The sequence below is a fragment of the Simochromis diagramma genome, unplaced genomic scaffold (genome assembly GCF_900408965.1).
Source record: "Simochromis diagramma unplaced genomic scaffold, fSimDia1.1 OVJJ01000361.1, whole genome shotgun sequence".
Taxonomy (NCBI): Eukaryota; Metazoa; Chordata; class Actinopteri; order Cichliformes; family Cichlidae; genus Simochromis; species Simochromis diagramma.
The window spans coordinates 5726752-5749547 of NW_024386860.1; the positions used below are offsets into that span (position 1 = coordinate 5726752).

Sequence of the window (22796 nt, forward strand, 5' to 3'; positions counted from 1 at the left end):
GCGTTTGTAATTGTGGTTTGTAAAGTTTCTGACTTTGTGCTGTAGTGTGCCCGAGCGTCCGGCAGGTGGCAATGTTCGGTCAAACAGCAGCATGTCAACGTGGGCGGGGGCAAGTGACGTCAGAGTGTCGCCGCTTTGGCGCGATGTTCGGACAAATTTGAAAACTTACTGGATTTAGACCGTTTAGAGACGGTGAATACTAACAGGCTACGCGTGTTTCTACAGAGGTCCAGAGTTTGGCTAACAGGAGTACATTTGTTACGGGTGAGCTTTATGTTTATAAACTATAAGAAGTTGGTAGTTTGTTGTTGAAGCCATTTCCGTTTTTCAATAATGTAACTGCGTACAAGGTACTGAGCTAGCCCTGCTAGTTAGCCCGCTAACTGTGTTAGCAGTAGCTGTTTTGCTTTGGTTAGCTAAACCCACAAAAATAAATGTTAGTCTTTGGTAAATAGAAGTAATTCTTCACATGGGCTGGAGTGTCTTAGAGAGTGTTATGCTGCACTTTAGCTCCTTAGGTAGGGTCAAGAACGAGTTAAATTTTAAATGTGTTTAGTCGAATATTCGACTATCTCGCTTTGTAAAACAGTAGATATCAAGTAATATCAAATTCTTTCCCAAAAGGAGCTAAGTTAGTTAAACATACAAATAAAGGCTGTCTTAATGATTCAGGGATGTCGTGGGACTTCTTTGTACCTGTGTGCGTGGGGGACCTTGTGAAGACTGGGGGGATCAACCAGTACGTCGTTCAGGATGTGGTCTCCGCAAAACAGCTCCCGTCCTGTCTCAACAGTAAGTTGTCAACATGTAGGCAGGTCACTGATAGTTTTTGGGGGTTTTTTTGTTCTTTGGGTTTTTTTATTTTATTTTTTTTAAACAAAATGTAGAACATCTGCACAGAAGGCATCGCATTTTCTTCAAACACCTCCAACAAGTCATTACCATCCAAGAATTGTCCCGCGCTAAGAATCTTTTTACTAACTTGTGTGTAACACCAACCTGCCAGAGGGTCTGCAGATGGAAATTAGCTAAAATTAAAAAATAATTATAGTACTGGATTGCACCCAGCTTCTTATGTGTATATCACCATCCCCTAAAACAAACAGTCTCGACTTCAGTGATGGGTCGAGCCACCACTTAAGTCTCAGACACAATTATATAAATCTTTCCCAAGATTCCTGCTCATGTACCACACCCCCAAGTAAGGTTAATTAAAATACCTATGTACTTGCATTTTTTTGTTTTGATTTTTTTTACCCAAAATGACAAAATGTTGTCACTGTTCGAATACTTGGGGATGATTGTGCTAGTTTATTTATTTGTTTTTTTTAAATTCTGTTTCACACAGAATTCAAGGCAGCATTAAGGAGTCAGGGGCCTTTGTGTATACTGGAGCACTTCGACACTGGCTACAGTGTGCTGCAGTAAGTGTTTTCATGTATTGCCCACTTTTATTTATTGTGACTATTACTGTACAAAACAACTGTCTTTGTTTCTTTAGGCACTGTAAGGCGGTAGATCTGGCTGTTAAAGAAGATACTCTGGAATTACTAGTACAAGGTTGCTTTTTTTTTTTTAAAGAAATATTTTCTTGATGTTTAAATTGATAACTTTGATTTGTTGATGTGCTCACATAACTTGATTTTTTTTTTTTTTTTTAAAATAACCCTTGCCTTTCAGTGGTTAGTGGGCTGTCTGTTTCACTGCCGAGCATCCTTGTCTCCACCTCCCTGTCAGCTGCAGAGCGCAAGGAAAAACTTAACGCAGTTAAAATGAGCGTCTTCCTGCTTTGCAAACTCACAGAGAACCTGGAGAGTGATTCCTATAGGCAGAATATTGTCACAGCACCTGGGAAGGTATGCTCATTGCTTACTTAGCTAAAGGGTTCTTTGCATATGCCTGTTATCATAAATGTCCACTGATGAGCTTTGACTAGCTTTATGATTCAGTCAAACTAAGAGATTGAGTCTCTAGCCTGTTGTTATGTGGGTAGTCTTGGTTGTGTGGTAGAGTGTTATTGCACTGCTGTAAGGGCCCACCCAGAGTGAAATTGACACTTTCTATGCTGTGCCACTTCAAGAGAAATTGGGTAGTATAAGCAGGAGCTGTCAAACAATGTGTGGATGTTTGCCATTGTGTGCATAATGATCAGCTAGCAAGAGGCTATCAGTCTCTGTATAGTTGGTTTGGCTGGTGTGAATTGTTTTCTTTGGTAATCTGAGGACATGTATTGTGATTTACTTGATCTCAATACTATATTAAAGATTTTATAGTCCAACATCTATGAAGCTTAACTGCTCTTTTTATGTTGTACAGGGTGGTAAAAAAGGCAAAGCATGTGGAGAAGGACTTGTGCAGTGGGACTCAGAAAGAGAGCAGGTGCTACAGGCACTTGTGCAGCTCTTCCAATTGGACATCCGTTCACTGTGGAGCCTCTCCTTGGTGGAGGAAGAGTTCATCAGGTACTCTGCTGTCAGGAGAGCTCTGGCAGAGAATACAGTATCACGTTTTGCTGGTTTAATTCAGTTAGTTGGTGTCATTTACAACTTATCCATATCACTTCCGAGCATTCGGAACTCTGTAGCCTTAATTGGAACTCTTATGACAATGATGCGTGACTCTTCATTAATAATCTACAATATCTAATAAGGTTAGAAGAAATTTGGACTGTGGTAAATTGCCCAATGTAATGGTTTCGTTATGCACATTTCCTCACTTTCCACTTGTTTTATGGTTCTCAGTAAGGATATTCAGTAAATTGTTTGTCAGAAGACATTTATGTGGTAGTTTAACACTCACAACACTCCTAGCAGCACTTACCTCAGCTTTTAACATGCACTGTGTGTATCTGATGCTTCTGATGAATTCAAAACCTTGTCTACTACTCATTGTGGATTTTTGGTAACTTTTCATCCAGGTATTACCATAATCTAATATATAAAAAAACACACATTTATCTCTTCTTAGCTGTGTGACCTGCTGCTGCTACAAGCTCCTTGAGAACCCAACCATCAGCCATGTCAAGAGTAAACCCACCAGAGACTGTGTAATCCACCTCCTGGGGTTGCTGATTAAGAAATATAATCACCTCCTGGGTGAGTTGGTCAGACAAATGCAGTCCTATTACCAAGGAAACAAATTAATCCTGTCACTTTTGAGAATATTGTCTGTAAATGGTGGTGGTGGGGGCCACTATAAGGTGTTCAGCTTTTCGGGAGACATAACTGACTTGTAAGTTGTTTTTTTTTTTTTTTTAATTTGTCCTCTAAACTGTCACAGGTGCTGGTGTAAAAGTGATCCAGATGCTTCAACATTTTGAGCAGTTGTCATCAGTGTTTGCTCAGGCTGTGTCTGTGTGGAGCACAGAGTATGGAGTCAGAGCTATCATAGGAGAAGTCATACGGTCTGTACAATTTTTGTGTGTATACAGTATCCAGTATGCAGCTTGATTTCGTGAATCTGTTTGTGAAGTCTTATTTTGTGTTACAAATTCCTGTCTTTGTTTGTTTTTGTTTTTTTGTTTTTTTTTTTATCTCAGGGAGATTGGTCAGAAGTCAAGTGAGGAGTTGGCCAGAGAGGGGTCAGGAGTCAAAGCCTTTGCCTCCTTCCTCTCAGAAGTCAGTGCTTTGGTGCCTGAATTGATGATTCCCAACATCAGTGTTCTCATCACACACCTGGAAGGAGAGGTATGAGCACCGAACAGTGAGTAATTGATTGCAGCTCATGAATAAGAAAATTATTGTCCTTACATAAGTAGAGGCTGCCTGCCATATTGATTGGGTATAAACAATTGCTAATTAGAGGTCTATGTGATCATGTAAAACAGCACCAATTAATATTAATGACTCATCACAGTGACAGCCTTGATGTGTGAGCAACAGGGTTGCTCATTAAAGGAACTGTCCCTGTGTGAGCCCACAAGGAGTGGGCAGTTTTAAATCATCACAAACCTCTGCTCCTTGTGCTTCTTAAGTGCTTTTTTTAATGTCCTGTGTTGAGTTTTATGTAGTTTTGTTGGTCTAGGACAGCCTGGGAAAGGATCCATTACACTTTGGTCAAGTTTGTTGCTTTTAAATGTGCTATAGAAATAAAATTGACGTTGACATCTACAATTCTTTTACAGTTGTCAAGATCCTGTCTTAGAAGTGGGTTGTCATTGGTTTTTGAAGTAATGTAAACACAAGATTAAAAAGGAATATAACAGTGTGGGATGAGCAAGCAGCATTCACTTTATTATTCTCTGCTATAGCCAGGAGACACTGTTTCTTGTATTTGGTTGGGTAACACACCACTGGGCACAATACATTTTTTTTTAAGACAAGACAAGGAAGGGCCTTTACAGCTCTAGTAAAATTTTATATAGTGCTTACATTACTCAGAGTAACAGGTAATGATTGGCTCAGATATTTACACTATTTTTCTCTGTTGCAATGGTCACTGTGTCAGATTCGGCAATTACAAAGTCAGGAATCTTGCCTTTTTGTGACTGAGAGCCATGACAGACTGCACATTAATTCTCTTTCAGTCATGCTTCGTGTCTTTCACAGTGTACAAGATATTGTTGGAAGGTTGCTTGCTAGGGATTTACAGGAAAAGAATCTAAATAGACCTCTGCATGATACTGGCTGTCTTCTGTCACTTCATACCTAGATACATTGGCAATGTCAGTCCTTTGTTTTTGTCATGATTTGTACCCAGCTGTGCAGTTGAAAGAAACCCACAAGGCATCGCAGGTGTAATGTCAGTTTTCATCCATTATAGTGCATTATGTGAGAGCACAGAGCATGTGTTACACCCATTTTGACCCTTGAAGACTCCCTTTTTCATTCACATTTGGTCATAGTCATGTCTTTATCATATAGTCTAAATCTGCCATTGCATACTTCACGTCTGTTTTTACTGTTTCCAACTTTTCAGCAAAATACTGTTTCTCAGTTATTTCTAAGCTATCTAATGATTGTGTCCTAAAACTGCAAATTCAAGGGCATTTTTTATTTCAATCAAAGTACATTATCGTTAAAAAACAGAACAGAGTATTCTGCCCTGTGATGAGACCAAGGCGAATACGAGCTTACTGAATGAGAGTTGGGTTTCTCTTGCCTTGACTGGCAGGTAATCTTGGCAGTGCAGAGGAGGATTCCTGCTCTGCTGTAAGGGCCTGCCTACAGTGACTTGGCTCGACCCAAATTATTCCTCTGCAGTCACAGTGGAGTAATTTCTGGGTTGTCGCTGACAGCGTGTGTCTTATGTCTGTGTGTGTGTTTGTGTGCTGAGTGTGTGTGTTAAAAAAGGCAAGAAGTTCACCCAGCTTTCTTTACTGTTCAGTGAGCCATGAGTTTTGTCTTTGGTAATCTGAGGGCTGAGTTCTTAGTGAGGTTTTTCTGTTTTTGTAGGATTTAACAGATTGTTTCACTGAAATTCTTAATTTCCACCCCTTTTCATTTCTTTTTCCCAGAGTCACACAATGCGTGTTGCTGTCTGTGAGGTGCTGGGAGAGATCCTTGTGAGGGTCCTGTGCGGTGATGGGCTAGATGAGTCCGGTAGAGCTGACCGTGACCGTTTCTTTGACACACTGCAGGAGCATCTGCATGACTCGCACTCTCATGTCAGAACACGTGTACTGCAGGTCTACACACGCATCGTCAATAGCAAAGTAGGTTTGCTCATCAGCTATTGTGTTTGTAAAAGAATGCTGTTGCTCCTGGTAACATAAGTCATCTGTGTTTAGGCGCTGCCCCTGTGTCGGTATAGCGAGGTGATGGAGCTTGCTGTTGGACGGCTGATGGACAAATCTATAAATGTGGTTAAGAGTTCCATCCAACTGCTGGCTGCCTTCATAGCACACAATCCTTATAGCTGCAAGGTAAATAACTATGCGTCAAACTCTAAATAACAGGTGTTCTTCAGGTTTCCTGATATAATAGAATATTTATCTTGTCTTTCAGCTGAGCAGCGCAGATCTGAAGAAACCACTGGAGAAGGAGAATTCTAAACTCAGAGAATTGAAAGAGAAACTGGAGGGGACAGCACCTGGTAAATAGAACCTGAGTGATTATTCAAAAGTATTGCTATGAATCTCCCCTGATGTTTTATTTTACTATTTAAGACTAATTCACATTTTGCCCTGTGATGAGACCAAGGCGAATATGAGCTTGCTGAATGAGAGCTGGGTTCCTCTTGCCTTGACTGGCAGGTAATCTTGGCAGTGCAGAGGAGGATTCCTGCTCTGCTGTAAGGGCCTGCCTACAGTGACTTGGCTCGACTCGAATTATTCCCTTAAAGTTATAGCGGAGTAACCACGAGGATGAAGCTCACAGTGTGTGTGTTTGTGTGTAAGGGGCAAGAAGTTCACCCAGCTCTCACTGCTGTTCAGTCAGCCATGAGCTGTTTCTTTGGTAATCTGAGGGCCAAGTTCAGAAATTCGCTTAAATTCAGCATGCCATGTATGTCATCACAAGCAAACAGAAAACAAACCATTGTCTCAGAATTTAAACATCTGTTAAGTGTGAGATCCAGTTATTAAACAAAATGTTTTTTTTCAAAGATGTCTTTCATCTGATGTAACCATATTCATGCTGAAAACAGAAATCAGTATTGTAATTGGTTTGATGAATAGCAATACAGCATAAATGATGAACTATAATATTTATTTTTAGATAAGTTGTTTGTTTTAAACTTTTGAAGAAATCTGTTCCTGTTTGTTTAATCTGTTTTTCACAATGGGGAAAAATATTAACTAGTTTATTACATTGCCAGAAATCAGAACATTTAAATTTTTTATTAGCTTTAGAAGAATGACAAGTTTAAATATGAGGACTCTGGAGCCCACCATTCCTTACTAAATTCTTGGCCTAAACAACAATCATCTTACCATTTTGTCCTGCTGCTAAATTATTCTGTTTTTAATCTCTGTTGGCACATTGTTGTACTTTTACTTTTTTCATTTTCTTTTTTTCTCTCTTTCTCTTTGTAGGTCTAAGCTGAGTCATCACCATTGAATTTATTTTATTTTTTTCTCTTTCCCTCCCGGCAGTGGCAGTGATTAAAGCATCTGAGCTGTGGGCTGCTATGGTGCCTGAGCTCCTCGTCACTGTCAGGAAAGAACTGGAGCCCACAAGCGAAGAAGAGAAGGAGCAGCAGGAGGACGAGGAAGGCGGGGAGGTGGAGGAGGAAAAGGAGGCAGAAGACGACAGAGCAACCGCGGTGAAGATAGCTCAGTACCTCCGTGTCAACAAGTACAGGTGATGATAATCACCAGTGGAGGCCTGTGTAGTGTCACTAACTGGAGGATTTTTTTTTTTTCCCTTGCTGTGACAGCAAGGTAGCCTACAATTTTCATTTTTTATTTATTTTTTTTAATGGGGCTTTTCTTTTGTGTTGCATTCTACAGGGATGCTGTGCAGCTCAGTATAAGAGCTCACAGCTGCTTCCCAGAATCTGAGATGTTTACTTCTCTGTCCACTCTCACACCTGAGAATATGATGGACACACTGGCTCTGATTTTCAAAGGTAAAAGTTGTACTCAGTGTGGCTGAAAATTGCTCTTCCTGGTGACATTTAATAGAAGTTGTATTGAGAACATAAACATGTTTTTTAATGTTTTTGTTTTGTCCCTGGGGGGTGTTTTTACAGCTGTCTCATTTGTAATGTGCACCATTCAGCCATGACATTAAAACCACTTAAGTGAATAACATCAGCTTTCTTTTTACAATGCAATATTTTGCTGGTTCCTAGCATACATTACTTTGGGAAATACTCCCACCTGTTCACACATCATTGGCTCAGAAACTGCGTAAAGAACATGAAAAAGAACCCAGCATGTAGACCATGACACCAAATGTCTTCATTTGCAGCATTCTTGTAACTCCATCTGCTGCAACTGGAAAAAAAAAAAACCCAACATTTTTTATTATTATTATGTAATTAAAGGTGAGAGGGTTTGCTATCGGTGGCCCTGTGCCAGACAATACAATATGTGCCCAGACTTCACACGCCTCGTCTTGAACCCATCCAAATTATTATTATTATTTTTAAAAAGGACTTGGAAAGTGGTAGGCAGTTCAGTTTTATGTTTTAATATAGAACGTTTTTTTTTTTAATCTCATACAGTTTCATAAACAGTTGAGCTGCAGTCAAACAACGTTTTAAACTTGGTTGATTGAACTCCCATTTGATCTTAAGTGTACAATACTTGACATTTTCCTCAGGCTCTGATGATGACACTTCCGAGCTCAACCAGAATTTGCCACCGACGCCACAGAAAGAACCAGAGAAAGAGGGTGAGGATGGTGAGCTGAAGAAGCAAGAGATGTTGGTGCAGTACCTGAAAGATACAGAAACCTTCGCTTTACAAGTAGAGAGAGCAATCTCTGTCATAAACACCATGCTGTACTGGAAAACAACTTCAGGTAGACGGCTGTATCCATTACACAGTAAACTAATGTAATCTTGTAGATTTCAGTAAAGTTTTTTTTAATCTAACAGAATCTTCAGCTGTTTTTTTTTTTTTGTTGTTTTTTTTTTTTTGTTTTTTTTTTAGTGGTCCAGGAGGCTGTGCAGTTTTGTGTGACGGTGTGCGAGTTCAGTGTCGCTAACTCTATCAGTGGAGTGAGGAAAATGTTGCCTCTGGTTTGGTCAACTGATGCTGCAATTAAAGATGCAGTCATTCACGCTTACAGGCGTCTGTATCTGAACCCCCAGGGAGACACCATCAGGTTTGTAAGACCTCACACATATTTGAGTTATGAATAAGTTACCCATTCTTTCATGTCCTAAGTGTACTGGCATTATGACGTTAAAAATAACTAAGCTAACACAAAATAAATGCTGGACGCTTCTCTAAGATGGTTAAGAATAGAAAGTATTGCTTCTAGAAAGACTTCTTCTTCCCTCCTTGAATTCTCTTTTCTTTTTTATCCAGTTCATGGTTGTGGGACTTTTCTGTTTGCATATTTATTTTAATCAAAACAAAGTACTGTTGTCCCTCTGATTATGTCATTTGCTGTAATCTTTTCATTAACAATTACAGTAGCATTAGGCTATTGCTGGTTTAATGTCACTGACTAAAGCACGACTCGTATAGCATTTAATAAATATAAATAAATAAAATGACTTGTCTGGCTTATATTGTTTGGACCTTTTTTTTAATCAAATTGTATTACATTTTTTAAGGCCTGGGCCAAAATTAATGGTAAATACAATATTGTGATTAAAGCAAAACCTTAAAAACAAGCATCTGTCTAATCCTTTTTTTAGGACGAAAGCCCAGACTCTTGTTGATAGTCTCTCTGAGCTGATGGTGGATGCATCTCTGGGAACAATCCAGTGTCTTGAGGAAATTGTAAGTGACTCTGTTATTACTCTCATGGATATTTCTGTGTGTGATGCTCGGCTGTAAAAACGCATCCTCTAATCCTGAAACATTAGTGTCTCCATGTTGAGGTATTTACGAGTATATACAAGTTGTTGTTGTTGTTGTTGTTGTTGTTTTTACTGTAACTATTCAATCATGTCTCTATAGGTACAGGAGTTCTTCAGCAGTGGCAGCAGTCTCCAGTCCACTGTAGTTCAGGTCTTGTGGGAGAGATTTACTGGTAAACGAGAAACTTCTAGCTTATACAAGCGAGCTGCAGTCTTACTGCTGGGCATGGCTGCAAGGTGAGAGTTCCACTGCTCTACTCTAAATGAGCCCAAAGTGACTAGAGTCTCTGTAGTCCAGCAGTTATGTATATATACCACATATATAGTTTTTGTTGTTAAGCCTATAAAGTGTAGTTATCACCTGTGGAATTGTGATCAGTCCTTGTTTTTACTTACTTTTTCATTCTGTCTATCTTATAATCTGACCCTTTTTTTGTATATAGTACTCTGTGCAACAGAGTACATGGGATGTCACCCAAAATGGTTATTGTGACGTGTACAATAATTACCCATGGTGCTTTACAGCTTGTAAGAAGCTTCAAAAGCCTTACTTAATTAGACTTTACCTCATTTTTGTCTTCAAGATAATCATCTTGTGCTCCTCCATACTGTTTACTGTGTGTTGCTTTTTATTTAGCTGTTTCCCCTTTTTCACATGTTGAATATCTTCTAGCTTGTAATATCGTAGATGGCATTTAGCTAGCATTCCATACCATATTTGGATGACAGGGTGGATTGCTAAAGCTGCCAAAGCTTTAGTCCTGGCAGCTCAACACTAGCGTTCTCTATCATAACACTTGTCGGTCAAAGAGGCCACACTCCTAACTAAACTATACTGGTGTTTTATCCCAAAAAGTTCATGTTGAATCTGTTCATCTGGACCTTGAGTTTTTAAAAAAAAAAAAAAAAAGAAGAAAAAAAGAAAATCACCTTCTGTAGAGGAGTTATAAAAGAGAAGGCATGAAGGAGGCAAAATGTGTTTTGTATACCTATAAAAATGTGTGTTGGTTGCCTGCTTATAACTTGTTTAATGTAGATGAGGGAAGGGCATTTTGAATTCCGCTGGCTCTCTGTGGAGGAGCGTGGCAAATTTTGTACTGAGTCATGGTGTTCCTGCTAAGCTAGCTCTTTATAATTTTTTTTTTTTCACATGTGGCTGACAGCAGCTAAGCTACAATCTCATTATGTCCCCATTATATTTTGTACTGACGATAAATGTGTAAAAATACATTGCGTGTTAAGGGAACAGGACTGTTTCTGATTAAAACTGTTTGAATTACAAAACACGATACAAAGGTACTGGAATAAACATAATATTTACTATCTATAAGCTATATATGTTAAGTCACATGGAAGCAAAAAATAATAATTTTTTATTTGTAATTAAATAGACCAGCTTCCTAGTTTTATTGTTTAGTTACAGTTAAGTTGACTAAACCGTTTAAAAGTGCGTTAAGTCTGTGCTCTTCCTCACCACACAAATGACTGCACATCACATCCTTTTACGTTTTGGTCCTGCATCAGCTACTTGACATTCAGTAAATCCTCCCATTAGTCAGAATACAAGCCCTGCCTCGGCTCCTCTTCATTGTAATCGAAGTCACGACCATATAACTGGGCCCCTTGCCAGTGCATTTTATTTATATATATATATATATATATATATATATATATATATATTAAAAAAAGAAAAGAAAAAAAAAGCAGTGACAGAGAGGAAGAGTAAAGAGTCTATCTGCAGTCCACCCACACTGCTGCCTCTCTTCATCCAGCATCACTAGCATTCATAACCTATTAAACCTTATGTGCTTCTCCTCACCCATCCTCCTACAAGTGTTATCTGGTCTGTAGCCTAGCGCTGGTAAGGCCAGCATGGAGCATTCAGGGTAATGTAGGGCAGAGATGTTCTTACTTCTCTTTGCATAATCACATGATCAGTTAGAACTATAAAATCTGTACTTAGTTCTCTTTGTAAAAGTGTGTGTGTGTGTGTGTGTACCAGGGCAGAGAGAGAGGTGGTGCTCAGTAATCTGGACACTCTTTGTTCAGTGGCCCTGGGTGAAAAAGTGACTGAAGACTTCCTTCTGGCCAGAGATGCAGTTATTACCATCTGCAACATCACTGATCATGTCAGGGTAAGATTATATAAAGCATACCTTTTAAAGGATTTCTTGATTATGGCTATGAGAGTCAGGAAATTAAACTGCTACCTATCTATAGATACAACTTTGTTAATTTAATATTTACAAATTACTGAATTTATAAAATGCCCAGTTTGGGGGGTCCAGCACAATATTACCATCTTGTACTGCACTGTTTCCAATAGCAGTCAAAGGGTGCTCCATTCAGACTGCCTCAGGACCATCAGCTGTTCACCTGTCTCACACAGGCCGTTGCTGAAGGTAAATTCAGAAAAATGTGCCCCATTCTTGACAATTTTTCTGTTTTTCATTCTTTTCTTTCCCTGCTCATGGTTTCTTCCTCTGACTGCCTCTGTCTGTGTTTGCTTCAGGTGTGGTGATGGAAGACCCTTACTGGCAGAGCTTCATGGAACAGGCTGTCCGTCTCATCTACTTCCTGGCTGAATCGCCTGACCAGCTGTGCTCCAGGCTGCTCCAGCGAAGTGCCCGCCTCTTACTAGATCAAATTGCAGAAGGTGGCGAAGTCAACAAGGATGCTGGCCAAATGCAAGATGGCTCTCAAGAGTCTAATGAGCAATGTGAACAAGGTGAGTCCCATCATTGCTCTTTGAGCACTTTTGTGTTCTGAAGCAGGACTAAGCCTTTGTAGATTTTGATGTCTGAAAGGACACTATGTGACACACACGGTGCTTTATACTCACACAACAACATGTCTTTCCCTCCTGCAGTGAACTGTGTGTGTCTGGCCCAGCTGTTGGCTGCGTGTGGCTGCGTGGCTTTCTGGCAGGTGTCTCACCTTGAGCGCAGCGTGAGTGCTGAGCTGCGGAGGAGGAGAGGAGAGACAGAGGAGAGAGAGGAGAAGGAAAAAGGCCCAGCCGGAAAAGCTAAGGTAATGATGATGTGCTGTATGGATGTTATAGAGTCTATAACATCCATACAGCATACATACATACAATTTTATTATACTGTCTATAATATAGACAGTATAATAAAATCCATTTGAAGTTCGGCAAAATTAGATAAAACATTCAAAGATCTAACTTTATCAGACTTTTAAAAGCATTTTTGCTGCCATGTGTGGCAGTGAAGAATTTAATTTTGGCAGTTCCAAAAATAATGTGAATATCAACTATTACAGAATTGGACTTCTATAGGTTTATGCTAACTGCCATTTATTACTACTGTTGTCACTGTGCTATTTGAGCTAATTGGTGGGTTTACTGAGAAAGAAAAGATAACATATTATGTTGCCAGCCCATTCAGTGTGAGAGGGAATATTCAGTATTTTATGACATAAGCAAGATATAAGTCATGAGTACAATTACTAACAACCAATTAAGTTTAGTGGCCATCTTTTACTGTAAAGTGTAATCAGACATCTTTGCACAAATGTTTCGCTTGACAAAAGCAGACATGTTTAAATGTCAGGGTTTTTTTTATGTACTTTCGTGTGACATAAAAATTACACATGAATCCATAACCCCCTGTGTGGGGAAAAAGCTTTTTGATAATCAGACCAAGCCTCAGCAGGATGGCTTGATGAGATTTATTTTACCGATGGAATCAGATGAGTGATGGTTCATAATTGTTCAGCCCATCAGGGAACAGGAAGATAAATGCTTCCTCAATTAGCATTAGAAGTTTCCAATGTTTTTTTGTTTTTTTTTCTTTTCTGTTGTTTTTAGTTTTTATTTGTGTCTTTTAGATAGCCATGGAGGGAAAATATGGCAGAGAGACACAAGGCACAATTGAGTCAAACCCAAAATGTTACTGTCACCTGTTTTAAACCTTGACAGGAATTCATGATAGTCTAGGCTATGCAGGGTGCTCATGGCTGTACTTCTGTCTCTGTGCTTACTAACACACATCGCAAATATACATTTTTAGGTGCCACATTTAGGAGTCAAAAAACACTTCTGTAATAGTGTGAGATACTGGCATATCTTATTCATTACCAGATCATAACCAGATTATCAGACATGTATTTGCAACATGCTAACGTGACCTTATTTTGTCTCTAGAGGGGTGTACAACGAAACAAGAGTAATAGGTGACAGAGTTCTGTTCAGCTTCTAGTCAGAAATTTTAGTGACTTTTTTTTAACCTGGTTAGATCAACATGGTAATTTATGCTGAGTGTGGTCAGGATTAAAATAATTAGCTCAAGTTAAAATGATGATTTTAGCGTTCTGTGGTATAACCTGTTGTTAAATTGTTGGGATTTTTTTTCTTTTTTTTTTAGCTGCATTAATCTAGTCTTTTTCGCGACAGTGTTGCATTTTACTGTTATTTTTATGTTTATAGATTTTTTTTTTTTTTACTACAATTTTTATCATAATCATCTAATAATGTGGGTAGAGATCATTTTTGTGAGAATCATATGAGGTGTGAAACACCCCATTTTATGTGATCATGCACAGAACATGAAGCAGGAAAATTTGGTTCAGCAAGTTCACAACCACAGTCATGATGCCCATGAGTTTGTCAAGCTAGCTAAGGCAAAGAAAGTCTGGTGGACTTCCTCTGTAGTACACCCCTCTGTAGTGGTTGCATTTTTATATTATTCTGCATAAACCGTAATCTATTTTAATATGTAATGACTTCCTAACAGCAAACAGCCAATGAGAGCACTATGGAGGAGGAGCTTGGGTTGATTGGTGCCTCTGCTGAAGATACCGAGGCTGAACTCATCAGAAACATCTGTGAGACAGAATTACTGGCTGGTAAAGAACCCAACCTTTTTTCTTTTGTTTGTCTGCAGTCACACTAAACAACATTAACCCCTCAATTCATACTACAGTCTTTTTATAAATACCCCCCCCCCCCCTCTGCTCTCTAGAGGAGAACCTGCTGAGTGCATTCCTTCCCCTGCTGGTGAGAGTCTGTGGCTCCCCAGGACGTTATTCCCACCCGCAGCTCACCACTGCTGCCTGTCTGGCACTCTCTCAGTACATGATGATTAGGTAAACACATTTCACTTTTCACTACATTTATGTAGTGGTAATGCTGTTTGGTGATTAATTAGGTTTTTATGCTGATGGTTGGAGAAATGCTGTAATTCTATGTGTTGAGGGGAATTTTTTTTTTTTTAAAGATTTAAAGAAAGATTTATTACTTCTTAGTGGCCCAAGCAGTTAGCAATTTTATTGCTAACTTAAACATTGAGACTTTAAATGCATTTCTTTCTTCTTTTTTTCCTGTATTTCTTACAAAGCCCATCAGTGTGTGAAGAAAACATCCGTCTCATGTTTACTGTTCTGGAGCGCTCTACTCTCCCTGTGGTTAGGGCTAATGCCATAATAGCCCTGGGGGACCTCACTGTCCGTTTCCCAAATATTTTGGAGCCCTGGACACAGAATCTCTATGCCAGGTATGTAATTACATGTTCAGCTTGATCATCCCAGTAATGTGAAACAAATTTGTCACAGTAGCAGCTCATTCTTATCGCTCCCCCCATACTAATAAACTCTCTTCCAGTTAGGACTACATTATCATAATATCTGTAGATTTGTTTCCCACCCAAGATTATAAGTGACAGCCTACGCTTGATGGCTCAGCTGAGTGGGAGTACTGTAAATGACGTTTCATCATTTCATGGCATACAACACCCCCCTCCACCCCTTATTTCCTTTGCTTGTAGTCTCGAGCCATCTTCATCCAGATCCCACCAACACGACATCTTGGTGTGCGGCGACTCTCAGCCACTGAAGTGTTGCCACTGTCACAATGCTCCACTGAGCCACATGATGGGAAAAGTTTACTCTTTCCATCACGACTTTTTAATGGTCGGGGGGAACAAACTTTCAGATGATCTATGTTAGCAAACTCTCATGTGTGCCTTGTATTCTGACCCTTACGGTTGCCATAGGAACCAAAAATTGCCTCGTGGCTTATATAAAACCCACCCCCACTCGTGAACTGGGATGGAACCTCGGACCACCTCTGACAACGGCCCCTTTAGACAAGGAACAGCTTAATTACTAGTATGTCATGGTTTGTGGCTGGAGCCAGTGAGTAGTGTGTTGTAATTATACAGAGTGGCTGTGTGAGCAGAAGGGAATAATTTTGAGAAAAGTCAAATGTTCTTCAACTTGTAGGTATGCTTTCATTTTAAAAAATCATTGGCAGTCTATTTCTCCTGCACAAAGTTGCACTGTTGTTTTTTTCTGTAGCCAACTTAGAAGCTGAAGTTCCTCTGTTTGATGAAGTGGGGTTTTAATTGTAATGCCTGATAATGCTCACATTTAGGTGGTTTGGACATGTAAAACATTCTGTTCTTTTTATAATGCGTCATTGCCCTCCTAGTGTTTTGTACCTGATAAGCATTTCATAGTATTCCCTAATTGTCTGCCTCACACCAACACCTCCACTGTTCTCGAGGCTGCTGCCCTGCTGGCGCCTCCTGATAAGCGCATTAAGAATTAATTACCCTGTTCATTGCTGTTGTAAGCCTCTGCATTGGCATGTGGAAGTACCATGCACATGTTTCTGATCGTCTGCCAGGAGTGCTGCTCTCTGCCATAAATGAGAAATGGCTAATGAGTTTCTTTTGCGCTGTGGTTTTGGGTGAGAGTAAATCTAAATTGGTTTCAGAGTGGTATCAGATTGCCATGCCACAGCCTGTCCAGTCCCATTATATTAAACTTTACTGAAACCAATGTTGTTTGGTTTCAGTAAAGTTATGGCTAATTATAAGTTGGTATGACAGGAGAGATGACAAATTCAAAGGTGGCCAGACATTTTCGCCTCTATGTTTCTGCAAAACAAGCAATGTGGCTACACACAGTTACTCAGTGACTTGCCATTACTTTTTCATTCACATTGTCCGAAGATGAATCCAGGCTTTTTCTCCTCTAGCACCTCCAACAGATTCTTCAGTTAACCAGTACAGTATCTCAATGCCAACTTTTTGAAATTTGTCATTTTGTACACACATTCATTCTCCCCAGATGTTAGACAGTTTATGCTGAACAAATTGTCCATCATCATGCTGAAAATGATATTTTGTCCTATTGACATTAACGGTGGTGGTAAAATTAATTCAGGTGTAGTGTTTTTCAACTCTGAACGATTCATGTGTCTATTCCTATACTTCGGAAGTCATTAGACCTAAAGTCCTGGAATAAATGTAGTAAATTTAAACATGCCAGATTTTTTTTAGGCACTCTATCATCTACTAGAGTGCCTAAAACCTGGTCAGAAAGTAAAATGGTTACAGCACAATAATCTGACATAGTTGGTATCAACGGGAGCACTTGCTATAGTCTAACCCTTTGACCAGTGTTTTAAGTTGTATAGTTTTCTATCGTCCATGCTTTAGTCCTTAGTTTCTTTTGTTTTACATGCAATAGTCAAAATTTGAAGCAGTAGGTAACTGTGCTTCTAATCCTGCCACAAGGTACGAGACCCAGAAACACCGCTCTGGGGTCCTTAGGGATGTCACAACCTGTTGTGTCCTCTAAAATTAAAAGAACATTATCCCAGAACAGTTTGACTGATTCTTCTGTTTCTTAACCTATTGCCAGTGTTGAAACCTGAGAGTTCCCTCAGCGCTAACTGTATTGTGTTAACTGCTAGCGATCAAAGGTGGCATATTTAATTATGATGGAAAAGTATCTTGGTTTTCTTACCTGCTAAATATCAGAATGATTTTTGTTTGTGTGTACGCCAGCATGTTGTTTGTGTTTAACTAAGAGGACAACTATGGCAAAATGCAGCTTTGAAAATAAGCTATCATGGTTTGTAGAGTGCAACTTTTTTCAAAAGGGGATTACCAAAGAGTGGGCTGTAGGAAATAATTTACAGTAAATATCCACATCAGAAAATGAAATTTAAAAGATATCATTGAATTGGGCTTTGAAAATACACATTTCTCCCATTAATGGAAAATCGACGATCATTAGAAGATCAGATGATGCGTAACGAAGGAAATACTATGTATAATTATCATTATTTTTTTCCTCCATCTTTCAGGCTGAGTGACGAGGTTCCTTCAGTAAGGCAGACAGCTGTGACTGTTCTCACTCAGCTGGTGCTTAAGGATGTCCTCAAGGTCAAAGGTCAAGTCAGCGAAGTGGCTGTATTGCTAATTGACCCTGACTCGCACATTAACAGCCTGGCCCTGAACTTTTTCAATGAGCTTGCTACAAAGGTAGACCACATCCAGAAGGCTTCATGGAATCTGAGTGACGGGGAGTGTTTTTAACCGTTTTCTTTGTGTTACCCATCAGGACAATGCGATATACAACCTGCTCCCAGACATCATCAGCCGCCTGTCCGACCCAGAGAGAGGCATGAGCTCAGAGGACTTCAACACTATTATGAAGTGAGATGCACAGCTGTGTACCATGTCGTGTTTTCGTTTTCTTACTGCATCAACTGTGAAGCAGACCACAGACTTGGGGCAAATGATGCAAATGACGCCTTGTTTAACCCCCAAGCAATCAAGCTATTTTGGCAACTGAAATGACTACTGTCATTAAGACCCCATTATCTTACACACAAGAATACTTACTACACTGTTCCTTAGTCTGGTACCATCTATGACAAATATTCTGCAAATGTTCTAATGTAATTAGTATTACGGTAGTTTTTTTTAAAAATATTTTTAATGACTGGATAAGAAACAAAAACACAAGTTGTGAAAACAATATTAATTTATTTAGCTAGTTTTTAAGCAAAATATTTAGTTTTCTGATATATCTGAAAAGTCAGAACAAGATGTAATACCTATATACCTTTTGGAAGAAGAGGTAGTTTAGCAAATTCAAACATTTTTACAATATTAAAAATAAAACTTCAGTGGCACCTACAGTATACACCACTCTCACTTGACTTTAAGAATTTTTTTTTAGGAGAAATTCAACAACTGAATGTTCTTTCTTTTTTTTAATAAATGTTATATTGTGTGTGTTTGTTTGCAGACAGCTGTTCTCCTACATCACTAAAGAAAGGCAGACAGAGTCTCTAGTAGAGAAACTGTGTCAGCGCTTTAGAACTGCAAAGTGAGTTCTCTTCCTCCATTTATTTCCCATCCTCACCTCTAACCTGGATCCTTTGTTTTTTTTTTTCTTTACCATTTCCTTTATACTTTCTCGTTTGTCCTGCTTTATTTAATTGTGTGTGAAGCGGGGGTGGATGTGTGGGTAATTAGTGGGCGTTTTCACTGAGAGCGTTTGACAATTAATGCAAATTCACAGTTCACTTCACCTGTCACCTACACCGGCATCTTCTTATTCACCGATTTTGTCATGGAAACTGTCTTCCTGTATAGTTGGGGACTGTAGACAGAACAATTGGCCTGGCCATGCTTGAGCTTCTGACTCATACTCCGTCCATTATCAGAGCTCAAATGAAGGGCATTTTATATTATACGTTGGCAAAATGAATTTGGATATAAGAAGGTTCTGGGAAAATGAGATTTGGTCTAAATGTCAGGGCAATGCAGTGTTCATGAGGAATGAGCTTTTTTTTTTTTTTTTATTGAGTTTTAGAATTTCTGTGCACTTTGTTTTCTTAAGTCAGGTTTCCCCCACAATTTCTCATCTTCAGATTTTCTTTCTCTCCTCAGGACAGAGCGTCAGTGGTGTGACTTGGCCGTGTCTCTGTCTCTGCTCTCCATGTGTGAGCGCGGTTTCAAGAGGCTGCAGGAATGCTGGGAGTGTTACAGTGACAAGCTGACTGAACCGGGTGTCTACCAGCCTCTGCTCTCCATCACCGCCAAGCTCCGTCGTGGGGCTAAACCACAGTTTAAGGTATATTATTCCCTGTTTAAGTCAGTTCTGCAGTGACCACGTGGTCATGTGTAGCTCAGGTGGTAGAGCAGGCCAGCTACTAACCGGAGGGTTGGTGGTTCGATCCCAGTCTGCATGCCAAATATCCTTGGGCAAGATACTAACCCCATGTTGCTCTCCGATGCATCCATCAGATGTGAATGTTAGATAGGCACTAACAGCTTAGAAAAAGTGCTTCTGTGAATAGGTGTGATTGGGTGAATGAATTAGTTGTATAAAGCGCTTTGAGTGCTCAGAGTAGAAAAGCGCTATATAAGAACCAGTCCATTTACCATTTTACCAGTCCACTGCACCTGTCTATGCACCCTTTGGACCAACTTCACAGAGCTATGACGGGAATGCTTATTAGCCATCTGTGTGATCCACACAGACGTGAGACTTAAAGTTGAACGATGGATACTTTGTCTATTATCAAAAGCTTCTGTTGTCTGTAAATGTCTGGAGAAGACTCTGGTGTGCTGAACGTTTAAGTGGTCAGTGAAAGATAAAATGCCAGTTCATTCCATCCCATGCTAATGTTAACTTTGTTTTCCAGGCTCAGGTAGATGAGTTTGAACAGCGTCTGACTGCAGTTCACACACGGGGGCTGGAGAATGTGGAAAGCCCAGAGATGGATGAGGAAAACCAGAAAGCAGGAGTGTCTGCCGAGAAGACAGTCACGCGAACACCTGCGCCCACCAGAGGCCGGCTGAAGTCAAAGCAAGGTCAGGAGTCAGCCTGCTTTGAAGAACCTTGTTGCAGAAATAGTCTGTTTCTCATTTTAGTTACACGATAAATTTTATGTTTATTTTTATTGCAGGTCAAGGAAAGCCTCCAGTTTCAAGATGTGATGACAGTTTTGTCACGCCTCACAAATCTCGCAAGTCTAAGAAGCCTGCAATCACCTTCAGCAGTGATGAGGAGGAGGATGAAGAGGGTGAGTGAAGCCACTTCATTAAGTCACTATTACACTTAATTTGCAAACAGTTTTAATGGGTTTTGTAAGAAATTACTTTTTGCAGAGGGTCAGTTGTTTGGAATCAAAAATTATTATCCTTAAAGGGGACGTGTAGAGCTTTTCCCCTCTTAATTGGTTTTTTTTTTTTTTTTTTCTTCTTTCAATCGTGTGTGTTGGATACTCACCTTATGTTTGCAAGGAGCAGCAAATAACAAAGTTAACTTACGCATCCTATTAAATAAGCTAAAATGCCTTATTTAAAAGGATGATGTGAGGGGCTCGGTAGAAGACCAGTAAGGATAGTTTTGACCTGCGTCATGCAAAGCTACTCTCCCTCTCCAAGAATCAGAATCTGGAGCACACTCAGCCCCCTTTTAATATACATCTGCTGATTTATTTTGTCATCTAAATACATATTTTTAAGGCAATTCATTTTTTTCCCCTTATTAAATCCATTGAATTGTAACATGTCAGATAATAGCAAATAACAGTCGTCTGTTATTTAAGCAGAAACTTTGTCGTCCAGTTCGCTGGATTTTAGTAAAGTGTTTAGTATGCTCTGTTTGTCACTGCAGTGTATTCAATTTGTCTCATTAGCTTGTAAAACATGATTTATAGTACTGCATTGAATCTATGCGTCGTGGGCGATGCCATCATTATTATATTTGTCCTCTGGTGTGTCTGCTCTGCTCCGAGCTGCTTCATGTTGAATTAGAAGTTAATAAACAAAGATTTAATAGCTGTTTGATAAAGTTATGTACAGAGAAAAAAGCACCAGTCAGACCTATGCCAGGTGTTGTGGTTAGGTGAGGTGTGTGTTGCTACAATGTGCAGTGGGATAAGCTGCACTGTAAAGTTGACATAGTGCTATAAATCAAGTGTTACAAATCAATAACATTCTTTGGATCAATACACCAGAGTTCAGAGTGCTTAGACCACTAGACTGAGATTGTGGAGCAGCAGCTGAGACGATTTAAGACTGTGGGACCTCCTTCGGTCTAAAAAGTGAGATGTGCATTGTTGCAGCACTAATCCAAGATCTGTGGATATCTTTGAAGGATTTAATTTTTTAAAAAACTACACGACATGAAAAACTAACCACCATTTCCAGAGAACTGTTATCATCTCCAGTTATCTTATGATTTCCGTGATTAATTAGACAAAGTGTTTCAGGTAAGATTATTTTTTAAGCCTTTGATTAGACTTGAGTTACTGAAACACTTCTGAGTTACAAAAATATATTTTAAAATAATTAGACTTGAATCTATTCCTGAATATTTCTTTTGCGGGTTTTTCAGCTGTTCTTATAGTGCATGGCTGTTCCCAGACATCGTCATTACTCGTCCCACTTCATTATGTTTCAATTTCCTTTTTTCTTTTTTTCCACCTCCATCAGATGCTGTGATGGCAGAGAGCGAGACCCCTAAAGTGACAACACCCATCGCACGCACGTCCCGACGAGCTCGCCTCAGAAACTGACTCTGAGTGTTCTCGTTTTGTTTTTTAAATCTTATTTCTGTGTATCTTTGGAAATACTTTTATCTGTAATGAAATATTTTACTTGTTGGTTTTTATTTTATTTTTATTCTTTTAATATTGGTACTTGGCACCAATCTAAACTAGGCATGATGATGTGTAAAGACACAAAATCAAGTAGGCTTTTAATAAACCTGGTTCTGTTTTTCATTAAAAAAGAGAGAAAGAAACCTCCCTGTCTCAGTTTTATTCCTCTGCTCAAATGTGTGAAGGCTTGCGAGTCCGCCGGGTTATGTCGAGTAAATTTATGGCATCATTACAAACAGCTTTGAATGTCTGCTTGTATCATGTTTGGACAGCGGTGTTTAATGGGCTGCCACAGCTTGCCCAGACAGTATTACTACCCCACATGGTTCCCTACTTCACCTTCCTCAGCTCTCTTTTCCTTTCATATGTTGTTTTCAACAATTTCAGGTTTCAGACTTTCTCTGATGACCACATTCCTCGCCAGTAAGCATGTTTTGTTTTTTAGTTACAATTGCATTTTATTTTTTTCTCTTGTTCTGTCTGACACATTTGCTGTTGCCTAGTTGGCCGCCTCTGTTCTCCTGTAATCAATCTCTTTTGTAGGTCTCCCTCTGCTCTCTGCCTGGTGCTTTTCTCCATCCCTTTCTCTTCCTCCTACTCTCCCCTGCCTACTTTTCTTCCAGCGCTCCTCTCTCCACTGACATCACACACAGTAGTTTAACCCCCCTCCCCTCCTCCTCCCCCCTGCCTCATCACTAATCTCTCCTTTTCGCCTACTCCCTCTCCCACACATTGTCCTCTCCGAAAACATGAGAGGGGTGCGTTTTTCTGTATGTGCGATTTGATACGTTATGTAAAGACACTTACCAGCAGCAGGATGATAACAATGTGATTGCAAAAGCGGCTCAGTTTTTATCCGAGGACAAATTATGGTTTAAATGTATTCAGTGGGTGCTAAGTGTGCAAATAGAAGTAAATGTTTAGTTTTTAAACTTTAGTTAGT

General features: G+C 39.6%; 1 protein-coding gene and 2 non-coding genes across 4 annotated transcripts; all 3 read left to right on the forward strand.

The window, feature by feature from the left end:
- Positions 1–91: 91 nt before the first annotated feature.
- Positions 92–21996, forward strand: ncapd2 (non-SMC condensin I complex, subunit D2). Of its 2 annotated transcripts, none has more exons than XM_040030020.1 (32): positions 92–264; positions 673–792; positions 1349–1424; positions 1502–1560; positions 1681–1856; positions 2317–2462; positions 2968–3095; positions 3280–3403; positions 3539–3686; positions 5456–5653; positions 5729–5863; positions 5946–6033; positions 7034–7241; positions 7391–7509; positions 8208–8408; positions 8540–8714; positions 9256–9340; positions 9521–9657; positions 11423–11555; positions 11747–11822; positions 11933–12148; positions 12290–12450; positions 14172–14283; positions 14400–14523; positions 14775–14930; positions 17534–17711; positions 17791–17885; positions 18484–18564; positions 19131–19314; positions 19889–20057; positions 20153–20269; positions 21687–21996. In XM_040030020.1, the coding sequence occupies exons 2-32, from the start codon at positions 675–677 to the stop codon at positions 21767–21769; spliced, it is 4206 nt and encodes a 1401-aa protein (XP_039885954.1). In that variant the 5' UTR covers positions 92–264; positions 673–674; the 3' UTR covers positions 21770–21996. The 2 variants fall into 2 exon arrangements, with proteins under 2 accessions (XP_039885954.1, XP_039885953.1); XM_040030019.1 differs by lacking the exon at positions 92–264 and adding an exon at positions 303–518.
- Positions 5041–5361, forward strand: LOC120733189. The gene has a single exon (XR_005695758.1). It is a non-coding gene; the product is annotated as a small nucleolar RNA U85 (small nucleolar RNA).
- Positions 6122–6409, forward strand: LOC120733188. The gene has a single exon (XR_005695757.1). It is a non-coding gene; the product is annotated as a small nucleolar RNA U85 (small nucleolar RNA).
- Positions 21997–22796: the final 800 nt, after the last annotated feature.

Excerpts from the sequence above, each read along its gene's own strand:
- ncapd2 (XM_040030019.1), top strand. The coding sequence starts at position 470 with ATGGGCTGGAGTGTCTTAGAGAGTGTTATGCTGCACTTTAGCTCCTTA. Across the intron at positions 1,561-1,680 it reads TCTGGAATTACTAGTACAAG|TGGTTAGTGGGCTGTCTGTT; the intron begins GTTGCTTTTTTT and ends CTTGCCTTTCAG. Across the intron at positions 14,284-14,399 it reads TGAGACAGAATTACTGGCTG|AGGAGAACCTGCTGAGTGCA; the intron begins GTAAAGAACCCA and ends TCTGCTCTCTAG.